The 16,825-nt window shown below is 40.8% G+C and overlaps 1 protein-coding gene across 2 annotated transcripts in view; it reads left to right on the top strand.

Moving 5' to 3' along the window:
• SVEP1 (sushi, von Willebrand factor type A, EGF and pentraxin domain containing 1) overlaps positions 1-16,825 on the top strand; it is a 229,895-nt gene that overhangs the window by 134,619 nt on the left and 78,451 nt on the right. For both annotated transcript variants that reach the window (XM_055579296.1, XM_055579294.1), the window contains exons 17-21: positions 1,740-1,901; positions 3,157-3,318; positions 14,329-14,490; positions 15,229-15,320; positions 16,687-16,783. In XM_055579296.1, coding sequence (XP_055435271.1) covers positions 1,740-1,901; positions 3,157-3,318; positions 14,329-14,490; positions 15,229-15,320; positions 16,687-16,783 — 675 coding nt within the window. The remainder of the gene's footprint in view (positions 1-1,739; positions 1,902-3,156; positions 3,319-14,328; positions 14,491-15,228; positions 15,321-16,686; positions 16,784-16,825) is intronic.

Below are 16,825 nucleotides of genomic sequence, written 5' to 3'. Positions count from 1 at the left end.
GTTATTGTTGCATGCTTTTTGTCTCAAAAGTCTAGATAACCACCAATGGTCAGGATAAGATTACTTTAGGTAAGGGACTCAAATCCTAGTTTTATTTATAGATCTTTAGACCTCACAGCTTTCAGCAGCAACTCCAGTGACAAAAACTAAAACTTTTCTGACCACCTCTGTGTGCTGACTGAGACCCTGTCTTGTTTAATGCTATTTAGCTACTGTATGAGGTACCATTATTATTAAGTGCATCTTATGCATGAGAAAACCGAAGCCAAGAGGCTAAGAACTTAGTCTTTTAAGACAGTAAGTGATTCAGCTGATATACCCACCCAGGCAGCCAACACAAAATTCATATAGCATAAAATGAACCATTTTGAAGTATGCAGTTTAGTGGTGTTTCGTATAGTCACAGTGACATTCAGCCATTACCTCTATCACAGTTCCAAAACATTTCCATCACCCCCAAAGGAGACCCCAGACCCATTAAAGTGCCAGTCCCCATTCTCCCCCGCCCCCCAGTCCCTTAGCTTTTACTGACTTTAAACTGTCACAATCTGAGTCAATTCCAGTCTCTTTCCTAAGTCAGTCATCATTTATAGATAGCAGAGTCTATGTGCTCAAACAGAACCAAATGGCATGAGGCTTCTGTTAATCTCTCTATAGTGTGGGATATTGTGTCCTGGTCAGAAAACCTTCATCAACAGTTCTCATTGCTATTCCCAGAGCTCAGCTAGGTTTTTCACACTGGAATAAACCCAGCTCATCAAAAGCACATTAATATTGTCATTCTGAGCCTCCTCTTGTTTCTTTCTCAACTTGTAAGTAAAAATCCGGAATTGCCTTGGCCAGCGTTCTGCATTTCTCAGTGTGGTCTTCAGACTACCTGTGTCAGCATCCCCTGAAGTGCTTGTCAAATTGCAGCTTGATTCAGGTCCCAATCCACAGGGGATGCCTCCTGACCCTTTGGGGTCAGGTCCTTGGAATCTGAAATTTTAGTAAGTTGCCTGATAATTCTTTCACACATTAACACCTCAGAATCACCCAAGTGATTCTTCCAGGTAGGTGTTCTCTCTGTAAGAACACTAACTTTGATAGCAACCTCTCAGGGAATTTAATATCCCACTTTGATTTCAGAAATTCTGCCCTCCTAGCCTGCCAAAATAGTAGACCAAATCTCCGGGGAAGGAAGGTTTTGAAACTGGCCAGTTTCCGCAGGTCCTTTGGGTCTGAGCATGCCTCAGACTTACACTTGGCTTCAGTGGAAGCGGTCTAAGCAGGGAGAGGGGTTGACTTAACTCATTTGTTCTAAGCTCACCTACCTTTGTCTGTTTTTATTTCTAGAAGTGATGCTATAATGGACAGTTTCATAGGGGAAACCATTCAGAAGAACAGCAAAGAAACCATTTTTAATATCTCAAAGCCCCAAATTAACTGCTTTATTTTTCTTCCATTAGCTGTGTGTTTCCAGAATGATCTGGTTTATGCTTTAACCCACACTTCAAAGCCCCCATCCTATAAGCTGTAAGCTTGGTCAGTTAAGAATTTTCATTTTCTAAAAAAAAAAAAAAAAATCTGTTTTTTGGTTTAGAGGACTACATTTATGGAAAGTTTATCTTGTGAGTAAACCTCTGACAGTAAAATTTAACTCATAAACAATAGTAGCTGGAAGCAGGCTTTATTAGTCTCATACCTAAAGGACAAAAGTATGTTCCATACAATATTCAGCGTTTCCTGCTTGTTTTCAGTCAACTGCCCTTTGGGAACCTACTATTCCCTGGAGCATTCTGTCTGTGAGAGTTGCTTGATGGGCTCCTATCAAGATGAAGAAGGGCAGCTGGAGTGCAAACCCTGTCCGACTGGGACTTACACCGAATATCTCCATTCAAGGAGCAGCTCGGAATGCAAAGGTAGAGGCTTAGACCAGAAGCCTGAATTTTATTTCCACTTAGGAAATCTCGCTAGCGAATAGGATGAAATTTGAGCATTAGCAAAAGCAATTTCATTAACTAATTTTTTTCTTTCTTCCAGTTATAAGCTAATACTTGAATGTTTCCCTCACTTAGAGAAGTCCATTTACCTTCCTTTTGGAACAGCCCATTGCTGTCTAAATCAGACTCCACTGTCAAGAACTTTAATCTGTTTTCATCAGTTAATTCCATGTGTTTTAGTGAATCTCACATTAACTGGTAGAAGGGGCTTGCATGACTTAGCAAGCACTGGGCTGCTTTTTGTTTGAATAATATTTGATATGATGAGATTAACTCCCATTTACTTGGAAATGAATAACTACAGACCCATATGCAGATATTCTTGCTACTAAATTATCCAATCTTTCCAAAATATTGTTCCTCTCATTCTCAATGACCATTCCTCATGGAAACGTTCTCGTTCATGTTCTGGTTAAGACGCACCTAAAAGAAGGAACTGCAGGGTTGTCCTCCTTGCCTGTTGTTGCCAGTGCGGGTGTGGGTGCTTCATGACACGTGTAAGCTTGAGAGCAGTGCTGGGTGACTGCAGACGATGCTGAAAGTGAGATTAATCTGGAGGAAAAGGGCAGAAGGAGAGGCCAGGGCACTGGAGAAATCTGGCCCGAGGCCCACTCTGCTACAAAACCATTGCTATGCATTTTGGAAAGTTGCTTAATTCACCTCTCTGGGCCTGATGCTAAGACTACTCTTACTTCCTCCTCTGCCAGCCCTCAAATGAAATGGTGTCTGTAAGCACGAGGAGGTAAGAGGGCCAGTTCTTATTCAGGGTGCAAATGGTGCCAGCATAGTTACGAGACGAAAGCCCAGTTGTGGGTTTTGTTTCTGTCACTCAGGAGAACAGCGTACAAGCTGGGCACTTGTACAAGAGCAAGTCTCCCTGTAACAGCTGGACCTTGTCAGATGCAGATTTCTAACTTCACCCCAAAACTATTTATTGACATTTTCTATGTGTCCAACACATGCTAGGTCATAATAGAAGGAACTGGAAATGAGCCTATAACTTATTAGTATACAGAAGTATGAAGAGTCTTAAAGATAATGTGTCTGCCTGGAGTTCTTTGTGACCCTCATTTTATCCTAAATAAATGAAAATATGGAAAACCCTATTGTACACAGCGCTACTTTCGTACAGTTGATGTCATTATTATTAACCATATTACATTTTTCATTTTAGCTCAGTGTAAACAAGGCACCTACTCATCAAATGGGCTTGAAACATGCGAGTCGTGTCCGCTGGGCAGCTATCAGCCAGCATTTGGTTCCCGGGGGTGCCTCTTATGTCCAGAAAACACTTCAACTGTGAAGAGAGGAGCCGTGGACATTTCTGCTTGTGGAGGTTAAGTCTTACACATTGCTTTTTTTTTCCCCCAAGCCTGTGCTAGGTTCTCTGCATGGAAGAGTGGAATCTTGTTAGCAGAGGCATATGTCTGCTATATGCAAAGAATGTAAATAACTGTCTCTTCATAGAGTGTTTCCTTCTATTCAGCCAGTTGGTACTTAAGTGTAAACACCCGTAATATAAACACCTTCCTGGCACTATTAGGGATACACAAGAAGCACATGACTTGGTCCCAGCCCTCAACACTAGTAACCATGTGACCACATGGTATGAGAGAAATACTTGTCAACCAGGAACTTAGATTTTTCATGTATAAAATGAGGTCTTGTCTTATGTTCCTTGAAACTCAAAAAATACATCTTTTGGATTGTGACCTTTGTTCCCTGCAATTTGAAGATTTTCACCAGTGGTTATCCACTCTGGCTGCCTGCTAGAATCGTTGCACATTCATATCAGTATTGTAGCCACTTATTGACTAGAGACATGGTAGTACATCTTTTGTTACATGAACATTATTGACCAGAATGTTTCTATATTCACTTACATAGCAGATCACTGGGCCATGGGAGTTAATTTCTGCAAAAATTGGCCCAGTCAGTAACATGTTAAAACTACTGAAACCCATCTCCACCCCCAGAGAATTCTGGTGTAAGTTTACTGTTTTCTTCTGAAGATCGCCCCTCTCCCCATGTTGTTGTTTAGTTGCTAAGTTATGTCTGACTCTTCTGTGACCCCATGGACTGTAGCCCACCAGCCTCCTCTGTCCTTGGGATTCTCCAGGCAAGACTACAGGAGGGGGTAGCCATTTCCTTCTCCAGGGGATCTTCCCTACTGAGAGATTGAACCCGTGTCTCCCTCATTGCAGGCGGATTCTTTACCACTGAGCCACGAGGGAAACCCAGAGTTGCCCCAGGTGATTCTAAAATACGACTAATTTTTGTTTCTCAGGTGTCACCATGGAGGGTTTGTTGAAACATGGACTCCTGGGGCTACCCCAGAGATTTAAATCAACAGGTCTGGTAAAGGCCTTGAGAATCTGCATTTCTAACTAGGTCTCAGGCTTCCCTGATAGCACAGTTGGTAAAGAATCTGTCTGCAATGCAGGAGACCCTGGTTCGATCCCTGGGTTGGGAAGATCTGCTGGAGAAGGGATAGGCTACCCACTCCAGTATTCTTGGGCTTCCCTTGTGGCTCAGCTGGTAAAGAATCTGCCCACAATGCGGGAGACCTGGGTTCAGTCCCTGGGTTGGGAAGATCCCCTGGGGAAAGGAAAGGCTGCCCACTCCAGTATTCTGGCCTGCAGAATTCCATGGACTGTATAGTCCATGGGGTCACAAATAGTTGGACGTTCTCAGGTGGTGCTGATTCTGCTTGGTCCAGGGACCCCACACTGGGAACCACTCGTTAAATAGAAATATGAAGATTACAGTTTCAATTTCAAATAGTTCTAACATCCTTACCAGGTACAGCTTTCCAGCAGTGTAAAACCTGGAAGACAGAAACAAAAGTAAAAGATGAAAACTTAGAGTGACAGTGGGGCTCCATCTGACAAATCAACGTCAGCCTGTTGTCAGAAAACAAAACAAAAAAACAAAAAAAAACAAAAACCTGCAGTGACGTTGCAAATTCAGTGGAACTTTGCAAAAAAATAAACAGTTGTTTACCTCTGTCTGTTACAGCACTGGGAACAGAACAAGCATGCCTGGCGAAAAGTGACTTTTAAAAATTGTGTGTCCTCCCCATTCTGTATACCCTTATTGAGAAACCCAAGGCCTATGGCAATCTGGACTTCCCAGGTGGCACTAGTGATAAAGAACCCACCCACCAATGCGGGTAGACTTAAGAGACCCGAGTTTGATCCCTGGGTGGGGAAGATCCCCTGGAGAAAAGAATGGCAACCCACTCCAGTATTCTTGCATGTAGAATCCCATGGACAGAGAAGCCTGGCAGTCTGCAGTCCATGGGATCACACAGAGTCAGACAAAACTGAAACGACTTAGCACGTATCCATGACAATCTGAAAGTTTAAAAACTTCTCTTATTGAATGAGTGATGTTTTAATAAGCCAGTCTGGTGGTTTCTGATTTCCCCAGGCTACACACACATGTATACATCTGTATCCAGTTAGAGACTGAGATTCCTGGAAAATAAATACTTAGGATGTTTTGAGTGTAGATGTGGGGAGGGGGCAGGGGATGTCCAGCATTGCGTTCTGGGAGTTGTAGTCCCTGTAAGTTAAGTGCTACCCTAAATAAATGTTTTATATGCTGCATCTGTTTGAATCTCAGAACCAGAATCACAGTGGATGAAAGCCTCTTAGACATGAGGAACTGGGCAAGTAGTGTTCATCAACCTAATGCTTCACTGAAGAAATGAGAAGAAAGGTTAGCTAGGAACTACTTGAAACTCATAAACCATGTGTGTTGTGTAATACCAGCTGTGGATTTTTTTTTTTTAATTAAAAGTCCAACAAAACCTCACATTATGGTTGAAACAGAGCTACCAAAGACTCTCTTATTTTGTCAGTATATAGTCTAACTTTGGAAGAAAGTCTGCAAGAAAAAAAAGTCTTCTCTCTTTCCCTTCCTCCCTCCCTCCAAATGCAAAAGCCAACTAGGACTTTTACAGTGAAATAAGTGCATATTTGACAATTTTTTCCTTGAAGTTTCCGAATAAGCCTTGAGGTTTTCTAATACCAAATTGCCGCAATTAAGAAATTGTAATTCCCAGAAAATCTTTAAACTTCTGGTAACTGCTCTATTTCTAATATTCCTAGCATATGTTTAACCACATTCTACTTGTCGTGAGTGGAAAATCAGTAGTAATTGGTAATGACACTCTCCCCTGCAGTGCTGGATAAGCACCGTTTTGTTTTTACTTTAAGTGTGTGTGAGTTCTAGAATAGCCCCTCATATACATTTCTGTAGTTTTCAATCAACCCCCTTTCTCCCCGCCCCTTCTTTCTCTCCTTTTCCTCTTTTCTCTTTCTGTACTGCTTTATTTTTATGGGCATGTTGTACAGTTTACCTTATTTTTTACTGATATATCACTTTTTGCATTATTTAGCCTTTGAACTTAAAATATGCTACTGGAGATCAGTGGAGAAATAACTCCAGAAAGAATGAAGGGATGGAGCCAAAGCAAAAACAACACCCAGTTGTGGATGGGACTGGTGATAGAAGCAAGGTTCGATGCTGAAAAGAGCAATATTGCATAGGAACCTGGAATGTCAGGTCCATGAATCAAGGCAAATTGGAAGTGGTCAAACAGGAGATGGCAAGAGTGAACGTCAGCATTCTAGGAATCAGCAAACTAAGATGGACTGGAATGGGTGAATTTAACTCAGATGACCATTATATCTACTACTGTGGGCAGAAATCCCTTAGAAGAAATGGAGTAGCCATCATAATCAACAGAAGAGTCTGAAATGCAGTACTTGGATGCAATCTCAAAAACGACAGAATGATCTCTGTTTCCAAGGCAAACCATTCAATATCATGGTAATCCAAGTCTATGCCCTGACCAGTATTGCTGAAGAAGCTGAAGTTAACCAGTTATATGAAGACCTACAAGACCTTCTACAACTAACACCCAAAAAAGATGTCCTTTTCATTATAGGGGACTGGAATGCAAAAGTAGGAAGTCAAGAAACACCTGGAGTGACAAGCAAATTTGGCCTTGGAGTACAGAATGAAGCAGGGCAAAGGCTAATAGAGTTTTGCGAAGAGAACGCACTGGTCATAGCAAACACCCTCTCCCAACAACACAAGAGAAGACTACACATGGACATCACCAGATGGCCAACACCAAAATCAGATTGATTATATTCTTTGCAGCCAGAGATGGAGAAGCTCTATACAGTCAGCAAAAACAAGACTAGGAGCTGACTGTGGCTCAGATCATAAACTCCTTATTGCCAAATTCAGACTGAAATTGAAGAAAGTGGGGAAAACCACTAGACCATTCATGTATGACCTAAATCAAATCCCTTATGATTATACAGTGGAAATGAGAAATAGATTTAAGGGACTAGATTTGATAGAGTGCCTAATGAACTATGGACGGAGGTTCATGACACTGTACAGGAGACAGCAATCAAGACCATCCCCAAGAAAAAGAAATGCAAAAAAGCAAAATGGCTGTCTGAGGAGGCCTTACAAATAGCTATGAAAAGAAGGGACATGAAAAGCAAAGGAGAAAAGGAAAGATATACCCATTTGAATGCAGAGTTCCAAAGAATAGCATGGAGAGACAAGAAAGCCTTCCTTAGTGATCAATGCAAAGAAATAAAGGAAAACAATAGAATGGGAAAGCCTAGAGAGCCCTTCGAGAAAATTAGAGATACCAAGGGAACATTTCATGCAAAGGTGGGCTCAATAAAGGACAGAAATGGTAGGGACCTAACAGAAGCAGAATATATTAAGAAAAGGTGGCAAGAATACACAGAATAACTGTACAAAAAAGATCTTCATGACCCAGATAATCAGGATGGTGTGATCACTCAAACTCACCCAGAGCCAGACATTTTTCCTGGAATGTGAAGTCAAATGGGCCTTAGGAAGCATCACTGAACAAAGCTAGTGGAGGTGATGGAATTCCAGTTGAGCTATTTCAAATCCTGAAAGATGATGCTGTGAAAGTGCTGCACTCAATATGCCAGCAAATTTGGAAAACTCAGCAGTGGCCACAGGACTGGAAAAGGTCAGTTTTCATTCCAATCCCAAAGAAAGGCAATGCCAAAGAATGCTCAAACTACCGCACAATTGCACTTACCTCACACACTAGTAAAGTAATGCTCAAAATTCTCCAAGCCAGGCTTCAGCAATACATGAACCGTGAACTTCCAGATGTTCAAGCTGGTTTTAGAAAAGGCAGAGGAACCAGAGATCAAATTGCAAACATCTGCTGGATCATCTAATAAGCAAGAGAGTTCCAGAAAAACATGTATTTCTGCTTTATTGACTATGCCAAAGCCTTTGACTGTGTGGATCACAATAAACTGGAAAATTCTGAAAGAGATGGGAATACCAGACCACCTGACCTGCCTCTTGAGAAAGCTATATGCAGGTCAGGAAGCAACAGTTAGAACTGGACATGGAACGACAGACTGGTTCCAAATAGGAAAAGGAGTACGTCAAGGCTGTATATTGTCACCCTGCTTTATTTAACTTAAATGCAAAGTACATCATGAGAAAGGCTAGGCTGGAAGAAGCACAAGCTGGAATCAAGATTGCCGGGAGAAATAGCAATAACCTCAGATATGCAGATGACACTACCCTTATGGCAGAAAGTGAAGATCTAAAGGGCCTCTTGATGAAAGTGAAAGAGGAGAGTGAAAGTGTTGGCTTCAAGCTCAACATTCAGAAAACAAAGATCATGGCATCCGGTCCCATCACTTCATGGCAAATAGATGGGGAAATAGTGGAAACAATGGCTGACTTTATTTTTCTGGGCTCCCAAATCACTGCAGATGGTGACTGCAGCCATGAAATTAAAAAAAAACGCTTGCTCCTTGGAAGGAAAGTTATGACCAACCTAGATAGCATATTAAAAAGCAGAGACATCACTTTGTCAACAAAGGTCCGTCTAGTCAAGGCTATGATTTTTCCAGCAGTCATGTACCGATGGAAGAGTTGTACCATAAAGAAGGCTGAGTGCCAAATAATTGACGCTTTCAAACTCTGGTGCTGGACAAGACTCTTGAGAGTCCCTTGGACTGCAAGGAGATCCAACCAGTCCATCCTAAAGGAGATCAGTCCTGGGTGTTCATTGGAAGGACTGATGTTGAAGCTGAAACTCCAGTACTTTGGCCATCTGATGCGAAGAGCTGACTCATTTGAAAAGACCCTGATGCTGCGAGGGATTGAGGGCAGGAGGAGAATGGGACAACAGAGGATGAGATGGTTGGATGGCATCACCGGCTCAATGGAGATGGGTTTGGGTGGACTCTGGGAGTTGGTGATGGACGTGGAGGCCTGGCGTGCTGCAGTTTATAGGGTTGCAAACAGTTGGACACAACTGAACAACTGAACTGAACTTAAAATATCGTTAATAAATATAGCAATTATATTTAAGTATATTACTATGTTGGGCTTCCTAAGTACCTTGGTGGTCAAGAATCTGCCTGCAGTGCAGGAGACCTGGCTTCAGTCCCTGGGTCAGGAAGATCCCCTGGAGAATGAAATGGCAACCCACTCCAGTATTCTTGCCTGGGAGAATCCCATAGCCCGAGAAGCCAAGGAGGCTACAGTCCATGCAGTTACAAAGAGAGTCAGACACGACTTAGCTACTAAAGAAGAACAAATATAACTATGTTAGTATAACGTAATATTCTTTATACACTTCATCTATTATCATGTATTAGGATACTCTTGCCTGGAGAGTCCCATGGACGGAGGAGCCTGGAAGGCTGCGGTCGATGGGGTCACTGAGGGTCGGACATGACTGAGCGACATCACTTTCACTTTTCGCTTTCATGCATTGGAGAAGGAAATGGCAGCCCACTCCAGTGTTCTTGCCTGGAGAATCCCAGGGACGGGGGAGCCTGGTGGGCTGCCGTCTATGGGGTCGCACAGAGTCGGACACGACTGAAGCAACTTAGCAGCAGCAGGATATTAAACAGTCTTGAGTCCTTGGTTAACAGTCTTGAGTCTTGGGTATAAGAGTCTGAAGTTTTTCAGTTTTTTAAAAATGAGTTTTACCAAAATAATAAGTTCCACAAATGGCTTTTGGTTGATGGTGTTGTTTACATATGGTGCCAATAGAAGGAAAGATTATTTGTGGAACAAGATAACAACACTTCTTACCTTGACCATCTAGGATGAAGTTAAAAGGAGGCTCAGAATGAGAGGCTTTGACTTCTGGCTTTGTCATCAGAAACCAGTGTCTCCAAGACTATATTTTTCCTTTTATACCATCACGGGACAGGCCTGTGGGGTTACATTTTTCCCTGTTCATTTTAATGCTCTATTTTTAATTCTATTTTTATATCACTTTTGGCATATTTAAATATTTTTTTCTCCTTCTCTACAATAAAAGAGGTAAGAAAGATTTTGTTTCATTTTTCTTGACTTAGAAACCATAGTTTCTTTGTCCAAGATTCAAATCAAAAACTCCCCTCTTTCCTTGTGATGTTAATCCATTGGGAACTGTGTCATGTATGTGTCATGTCTGTGTATTTAATACTGTAGTAGATAGTGCTATTATTATGTATATATGTATGTTATACATTCATATGTTGTATGAGTGCGTGTTAAGTCACTTTAGTCATGTCTGATTCTTTGCAACCCTTTGCACCGCAGCCTGCCTGGTTCCTCTGTCCATGGGATTCTCCAGGCAAGAATACTGGAGTGGGCGGCCACATCCTCCTCCAGGCGATCTTCCCTACCCAGGGATCGAACCCACATCTCTTATGTCTCCTGCATTGGCAGGCGGGTTCTTTACCACTAGCACCACATGTGTGCCTGTGTATGTACGAACTACATATATAAATTATGTATTAAATGCTGATTATCCACGCTTGGGAAGTACATTTGTGATGACAACTGTTTGCCCTTGGAAGGTAATTTAAACTAATTTCCACGTGAAAGTTCATTTTGCACTTTCTGGATCAAAAAGCAAAGAATAGACATCACAGTACTGTGTTTGCTGTTTTGAGATGACAACTGGCTTATGGATTGTTTCATCTTAAGATTTTATTATTATTATGTCTTAGTATAATTGTTGGCTAATATAGTATAATTGTGTACTACAGCTGACAGTATAGTTCTGCCAGGTTTTAGGGCACAGTCTTTTTTTCTTTTTAAAAGTGAGGTTGTACTGAAAAAATTATATGAAAAATGTAGTTTAATTCAGTATAGTATCTTGAGTTTTACAGGTAGCATTTATATTTCTAGCATATGATACACATTCATAGATGTCTTTTCAAACAGAAAATTTATACTTTTATCAGTGGAACATTTATGCTTTCAGTTAATTATTAACAATTAGCTTTTTGGAAAATATTAATACCTCTTCTAAATAGGCAATCATTTTTGGAAATTTGAGAATCACAAAACCTATTATAAACTCCTGTAAGTTTAGTTACCTCTCCCACTCCAGTTCTCTTGCCTGGAAAAATCCCATGGACGGAGGAGCCTGGTGGGCTGCAGTCCAAGAGGTCACTAAGAGTCGGACACGACTGAGCGACTTCACTTTCACTTTTCATTTTCATGCATTGGAGAAGGAAATGGCACCCCACTCCAGTATTCTTGTCGGGAAAATCCCATGGACGAAGGAACCTGGTAGGCTGCAGTCCAAGGGGTCGCTAAGAGTCGGACACGACCGAGCGACTTCACTTTCACTTTTCCCTTTCATGCATTGGAGAAGGAAATGGCAACCCACTCCAGTGTTCTTGCCTGGAGAATCCCAGGGACGGGGGAGCCTGGTGGGCTGCCGTCTATGGGGTCGCACAGAGTCGGACACGACTGAAGCAACGCAGCAGCAGCAACAGCAGCGGCAGTAACAGGGTAGATTATTTTATTCTTGGTGAAACCAAGATATTTAGAGTTTAAAACTTTTCTTGAATGTGGAAAATGTAGCCACCAGAATGTTTTTTCCAAATATGCATTAATATCTATGTTATCTTCTGCCATCTATTGATTCAACTCCTGAGTTTTGTCAGTTGGGTACATAAAAGAGATCTTTTGCAAAAGATTTGGCTGGCTGTTTTTGCTTAAAAAATTTGATCTAAGCATCTTGAGGTTATGACAGACGTGTTGTCATTTATTTCATGTTTATTGTCCTACTGATGAAGGGATGCCACCACTTGGAGTATCCTGCTTCCTTGAGCCTCACGTGTACCTCTAAATCTTTCAACCTCTTTGGTAATTATTTCTGCTAAACTAATTTTTATTATCAAGAATCCAAGACCTAAAGCATAAGTATGCTGATACACTGAGTAGCTGTTTTCCTGTGTTCTATCTTCCATGCCTAATTTTATACAGTTGGGTCTTAATAGTTCTAGTAATTTTCTCAGCTTGTCATGACTTTCGGGCTCACCCAAATGACTCCAGTTCACACACTCCACCTGAATTTGTCTTTGGATCATTGTCTAAAACCCCAACCCACAGATTTAGTCATGGATAATCTACCTCACTGCCCCTCTGCCAAATGTAACCAAAATTTATTTAAGAAAATCCATGTTATGTTTGGAGCTCTTCTCTTTTTAATTTTATTTATTTATCTAATTATTTTTTGGCTGTGCGGGGTCTTTGTTGCTTCTCTGGGCTTTTCTGTAGTTGCGGTGAGCAGGGACTGTTCTCTAGTTGTGATGCTTGGGCTTCTCATTGCGGTGTCTTCTCTTGTTGCAGAGCACAGGCTCTAGGGCGCGTGGGCATCAGTAGTTGTGACTCCTGGGCTCTAGACCACTGTCTTAATAGATGTGGTGCATGGGCTTAGTTGCTCTACGGCTTGTGGGATAGTCCCAAACCAGGGATCAAACTCCTGTCTTCTACATTGGTAGGCAGATTCTTTACCACTGAGCCACCAGGGAAGCCCGGGGCTCTTTTCTCATATTCCACTAAATATTTGCAAGAGAATTTCAAACTTGGTTAAATGACAATATTCAACTGCATGTAATATATGAAAAGCATTTAAAACACAAAATAACATTAAAAGGTTTTAAAATAAAAGACCCCCCAATACATAATAGACAACTATACAGGAGCAATAACCATGTCAGATAAACATAAAAATACAACTTCATATATCATGAAAATGCAAATTAACAGAGCCGTTCCATTTTTACCTTCAAATAGAAAAAAGGTGTCATTTTCAATGCTGATGAGCATGCAATGAGAAGGATAATTTCATACACTGCTGATGGGGCTGTAAATTAAATTTTTTTAATGATTCAGGCAGATGGTGACTTCAGCCATGAAATTAAGACACGTACTCCTTGGAAGAAAAGTTATGACCAACCTAGGTAGCATATTCAAAAGCAGAGACATTACTTTGCCAACAAAGGTCCGTCTAGTCAAGGCTATGGTTTTTCCAGTGGTCATGTATGGATGTGAGAGTTGGACTGTGAAGAAAGCTGAGCGCCGAAGAATTGATGGTTTTGAGCTGTGGTGTTGGAGAAGACTCTTGAGAGTCCCTTGGATTGCAAGGAGATCCAACCAGTCCATTCTGAAGGAGATCAGCCGTGGGATTTCTTTGGAAGGAATGATGCTAAAGCTGAAACTCCAGTACTTTGGCCACCTCATGCGAAGAGTTGACTCGTTGGAAAAGACTCTGATGCTGGGAGGGATTGGGGGCAGGAGGAGAAGGGGGTAACAGAGGATGAGATGGCTGGGTGGCATCACCAACTCGATGGATGTGAGTTTGAACTCCAGGAGTTGGTGATGGACAGGGAGGCCTGGCATGCTGTGTTCATGGGGTTGCAAAGAGTCAGACATGACTGAGCAACTGAACTGAATGATTCAGGCATGATATATTTATGGCTTTAGATTTTCATATCTTTAGCTTTAACTAAAGGCAAGTGTTATCCCAAGGAAATAATCAGAGTTATATAAAAAATGTGTATAGAAAATTTCATGTCAGCATTGTTTATAATATTAGAAACAAATAGAACTAGTAGAAATAACTAATTGTTCAGTAGTAGAGGAAATATGAGAACAATTATGGTATGCCAGTGAGATGTAATATGTTTCATTTATTAAACATCATGTTATTTAATGATTTGGGGAATGGTTTGCTTGTGATATAAAGTGAAAAAATCAGAGTACAATATTATATGACCAGTTCTGATTTTTATTAGGTTAATGTGTGTTGTTAAAGATGGGAAGGAAGCAACAAAATATTTACTTAAGTGGTCTGAGTATTACTTAATGATCTGGGTATTAAATACGTGCAAGAGAAAATATCACCAAAGTGATAGCTTTCTTATAACCAAAGGTTAATGCACTTCTTTTAGAAGGTAGGGTATACTGCTTTATAAGCACAAATGATTTTTTCTTTCTTTTGCAGTGCCTTGTCCAGTGGGAGAATTCTCTCGTTCTGGGTTAATGCCCTGTTATCCATGTCCTCAAGACTACTACCAACCCAATCCAGGGAAGTCCTTCTGTTTATCGTGTCCCTTTTATGGAACTACAACCATCACGGGTGCCAGATCCATCACAGATTGTTCCAGTAAGATGATACTACTTCATTCCTCACGTTATCCTGTATGGGAGAGTTTTATCTCTGCAGTAACTTTAATTGTGACTGTTATATGTTCAGTGCCTTTGGGTGTCTGGATGTAAGCTGTCCTTTTGAAGGGGTTTTTGATGACAATAACTCAGATTCTTCACTCTGGGAATGGCGAACTTCATAACCTCCAAATTTCTAAGAGTCTAGAATTTAATGACATATCCCATCTGTCTCTTATGTTCTGTCTTTTTATATGACTAAAGGAAAATATATGTGGCTTTACTGACTCCGAGAAGCAAAATCATGACCGTGGCATTTGAATAGAGTCTATTCGTAGAGAACAGACTGTGGTTGCCCAGAGGAAGGGGGTGGAGGGAGGAATGGAGTGGGAAGTTGGGAGTAGAAGAGAGAAGCTCGTATATATAGAATGGATAAACAGCAAGATCCTATTGTATAGCACATGGGACTGTATATTCAGAATCCTATGATAAGCCATAATGGAAAAGAATAAAAAACACATCTATAAAAAATATGTTAAGTTACATATATATTCACTTTTATATATATATACATATATTTAAAACTGAACCACTTTGCTTCCCAGCAAAAATTAGCGCAACATTGTAAGACAACTATACTTCAATTAAAAAAGAAAAAAGAAAAAATAGAATGCACTTAATTGGCAATATCTACTACACCAAATACGTTTCTCAGGTATTTTCCCTTTAACTTTGTTAGGCTTTAGTTCAACTTTCTCAGCAGCAGAGGAAAGCGCAGTGCTTCTTGCTTCTCCTGGACATGTCAAAAAGAAGTATGAAGTCAGCAGTCAGGCAAGTCTACTTTGTATTTGTAAAATTTTCTCTAATGGAGTGCTTGGAAAACAATTTCTCATTATACATGTCATACAGAGGAAAACTACCAGACTTGAAATTTCAGCTAATCAAGGGTCATGAATATTATCAATGAGTAATTGCATTTGCTTATGACTTATAATAGGAACTTTCCAAGAATGCACCATTAGAAGTCCTAAGTACCAGAAATTGGAATGTTTCCCTGCGATGTCTGGTGTAGAGAATTGTGGATGTGGAGAGTCTTTTAATTTGCTAATAATTAACATGTACCATGAGCATAACCCATCATTTGAGTAAGCATGTTGGGATTAGCCAAAGGCCTTTTCTTATTAGCAAGACAAGTTACTCAACTTCCATGAAAGATATTTAAATTTTTTGTCAGTGGGAATGGGGGGGAATCATTTATTGGAGAAAAGTTGTGACTGTTTTAAAAATTAAGAAACATAACTCATAAACATAATTGTTCTCCATTTGTTTTAAAAACTAGTTAAGACCAATTATTTAGAGTGATTCAGCCATTAATCTGAATGCACCTTGCCCAATGTCATAATAAATTCCTAGGTTTTAAGTATTTTTAAGGAGGATAATGAAGTTATATTTCTTATTTTAACTTCCTGCTTCCAAACATTCTCACTTGTAAGGGCTTCGTAAATGAAGCTTTGAAACTGAGCCTAATGGACATAGAACCTCTAAAGACATGACTATCACCTCTGGAGACATATTAGAATCCACTGGCTAACTTTTTAAAATAATGATGTGCAGATATAACTTCCAGAGATTCCTGATTTAGCTGGTATGGGTTGGAACCCATCCTTAGTAAACTTTTTAAATGCCTTAAATGAAGTCTAACATGCAACCAGCATTGAGTGACACTGCCTGGGTTTAGCAGAGTATCACTCAAGAATAATATGTAGTATTTGTGCCCATATATGGCAGGTACTGGAGAAAGCAATGGCAACCCACTCCAGTACTCTTGCCTGGAAAATCCCATGGACGGAGGAGCCTGGTGGGTGCAGTCCATGAGGTCTCTAGGAGTCGGACACGACTGAGCGACTTCACTTTCACTTTTCACTTTCATGTGTTGGAGAAGGAAATGGCAACCCACTCCAGTGTTCTTGCCTGGAGAATCCCAGGGACGGGGGAGCCTGGTGGGCTGCCATCTATGGGGTCGCACGACTGAAGTGACTTAGCAGCAGCAGCAGCATGGCAGGTACCAGTGTTATGCAGGCAGCCGTCCTGCTGGACTCACTTGGAAATAGGAACCAGCTAATGCTGTAAATCTTCTAACTCCCTACTCAGAATTGCTTTGAAATGAACTTGTCTCTGATAAATTTTCTTTTCACAGGTTTTCCATGAATGTTTCTTAAACCCCTGCTACAATGGTGGAACCTGCCAGCAACTGGGCCGTGGTTATGTGTGTGTCTGTCTGCCTGGATATACAGGTAACACAGAGGAATGCAAATTTTCATTTATCTTTCATACTG

This window comes from Bubalus kerabau, chromosome 4 (assembly GCF_029407905.1).
Source record: "Bubalus kerabau isolate K-KA32 ecotype Philippines breed swamp buffalo chromosome 4, PCC_UOA_SB_1v2, whole genome shotgun sequence".
NCBI lineage: Eukaryota > Metazoa > Chordata > Mammalia > Artiodactyla > Bovidae > Bubalus > Bubalus kerabau.
The sequence above is the reverse complement of the archived record's forward strand: the minus strand, read 5'-3'. Positions and strand labels throughout refer to the sequence as shown.